This window comes from Gracilinanus agilis, chromosome 2 (assembly GCF_016433145.1).
Source record: "Gracilinanus agilis isolate LMUSP501 chromosome 2, AgileGrace, whole genome shotgun sequence".
In the NCBI taxonomy this organism is placed as follows: Eukaryota; Metazoa; Chordata; class Mammalia; order Didelphimorphia; family Didelphidae; genus Gracilinanus; species Gracilinanus agilis.
In genome coordinates this window covers 558,268,371-558,270,423 of record NC_058131.1, presented here as the reverse complement: position 1 = coordinate 558,270,423, position 2,053 = coordinate 558,268,371, and the positions used below count along the sequence as shown (strand labels likewise).

The window sequence follows — 2,053 nt, the reverse complement described above, 5'->3', positions numbered from 1 at the left end:
GAAGGGGAAAGGGGAGCATGAATCATGTAACCATGTTAAAAATGAATATTAATAAATGTTAAAAAAAAAAAAGAAAATCAAAAAAAATAATAAAACTTATGGAGAATCAGAAATTGTTGCTGACAACTTAGAAAATGAGAATAATTAAACATATAAATGGGCATAGTTATATCTGATGTGGTTTCTTCTTCTGACCTCTTCCCCTCTACCACTTTCTTCTATCCATTAATTGTTTTTCTGAAAATGAATGTTTTCTATATTTTTTGACATGGTAGAAAATACTAGTTGAGAAAATACAATGACTTTATTCATTTTACAAAAGGCAATAAGGAAGCAGACAACTTGGGTAATCTTCATTTTTTTCTGCTTCTTACTAGCAGTGTGACCTTGAACAAATAATGTTTATTATCTGAACCTCAATAGACTCCTCTGTAATATAGAAATAACACAATTTCATGCTAATGGTGCTGGGATAAATCTCTTGGGATACTTTCATCTCTAAGTTCTGTGATTCCATAATATTAAAGTTTCCTGTGTTCTTAAGTTTTTTCCCAACATTTCATATTCCATGAACCTCCCTTTTCAATATAACAAAACAATGTTAAATTCCTAGAAGTTCAAAAATTGATAGATATATTTGTTTTTTTTTTAAACCCTTACCTTTCATCTTGGAGTCAATACTGTGTATTGGCTCCAAGGCAGAAGAGTGGTAAGAGTAGGCAATGGGGGTCAAGTGACTTGCCCAGGGTCACACAGCTGGGAAGTGTCTGAGGCCAGATTTGAGCCTAGGACCTCCCATCTCTGGACCTGGCTCTCAATCCATTGAGCTACCCAGCTGCCCCCGACAGATATATTTGTAACAGAAACTAAAGATGCTTAAATAAATTTGTTTAAATTAGATTTATTTGAATAAACCCTGTTATGTGGCATGGAGGGAAGAATATGGAATTTGAAATTAGTAGCTGAGCTATAGCTAATGAAACAAATTCATTTTGGGGATGGTAAAGACAATCTTTTTTTTTATTTTTATTTTTTTTATCATTAACAACACTCCCCTCATAAAAAAAAGGGTTGGTGAAAGAGAAAATTTTTCAAAAAAGTTTTAAATCCCTATTCATGTGTGGTTTACCTAATTTTAAAAAAATAATGAAATTTATTTCAATTTATATTATTCTCTCTTTTGGTTCTTTGAGATAAATCATCTATATAAAATTTATAGGTAGCTAGGTGTTACAGTGAACAAAATTCTGGGCTCTGGACACAGGAAGACCTTAGTTCAAATCTAGCCTCAGATGGGAACTAGCCATGTGACCTTGGACAAGTCACGTAAGCACTGTTTGCCTCACTTTCCTAAACTATAAATTGGAGATAATAATAGCTTCTAACTTGCAGAATTATTATGAGTATCAAATGATATAAAAATTGCAATGTGCTCAGCACTGTGTCTGACACATACTAATCACTAAGTAAAATGTTAGCTATTATTGTTGTGGTGGTTGTTTTTATGCTTCTACTGTTTTTATATGCAAAGTTGAGGAATAAAAGGGAAATGGAGATAGTCTGAGAATCATATGGCAATAACCCAAGTGTGTTCTGTCTTCCAGAATCCCATACTTTGAAACCAGTGCTGCCAATGGCACCAACATAAGCAAGGCAATTGAAACGCTCCTGGATCTGATTATGAAACGAATGGAACGATGTGTGGACAAGTCTTGGATTCCAGAGGGAGTAGTGAGATCTAATGGCCACAACTCTCCTGAGCATTTAAATGAAAACAAAGAAAAGGGTGGATGTGGCTGCTAAAAGGTCAAGTGAACTGCACAGAGTCAAGCAACCAATGTATTTTTACATAATTAAAAGAATAGTTTCTATGTGGCACAGTTGCAGCTAAATGGGTCTCCATAAGGAATTATGAAAGTATTTCCTAACTGATTTAACTGACTGTTGCTGGGTAAACGTTTTTATATTTTTAAAATATTCAGCCTGGAATTGAATTGAAAGGTATATTTATAATACTTAGTCCAGTTATTTATTCAGGGATCCAACATTTTTC

General features: G+C 33.7%; 1 protein-coding gene across 1 annotated transcript in view; it reads left to right on the top strand.

The window, feature by feature from the left end:
* RAB27A (RAB27A, member RAS oncogene family) overlaps window positions 1-1,825 on the top strand; it is a 29,611-nt gene extending 27,786 nt beyond the window's left edge. The window contains exon 5 of the mRNA XM_044662370.1: window positions 1,605-1,825. Within this exon, the coding sequence (XP_044518305.1) occupies window positions 1,605-1,803 (199 nt within the window). The 3' untranslated portion in view covers window positions 1,804-1,825. The remainder of the gene's footprint in view (window positions 1-1,604) is intronic.
* The last annotated feature ends 228 nt before the right edge of the window (window positions 1,826-2,053 follow it).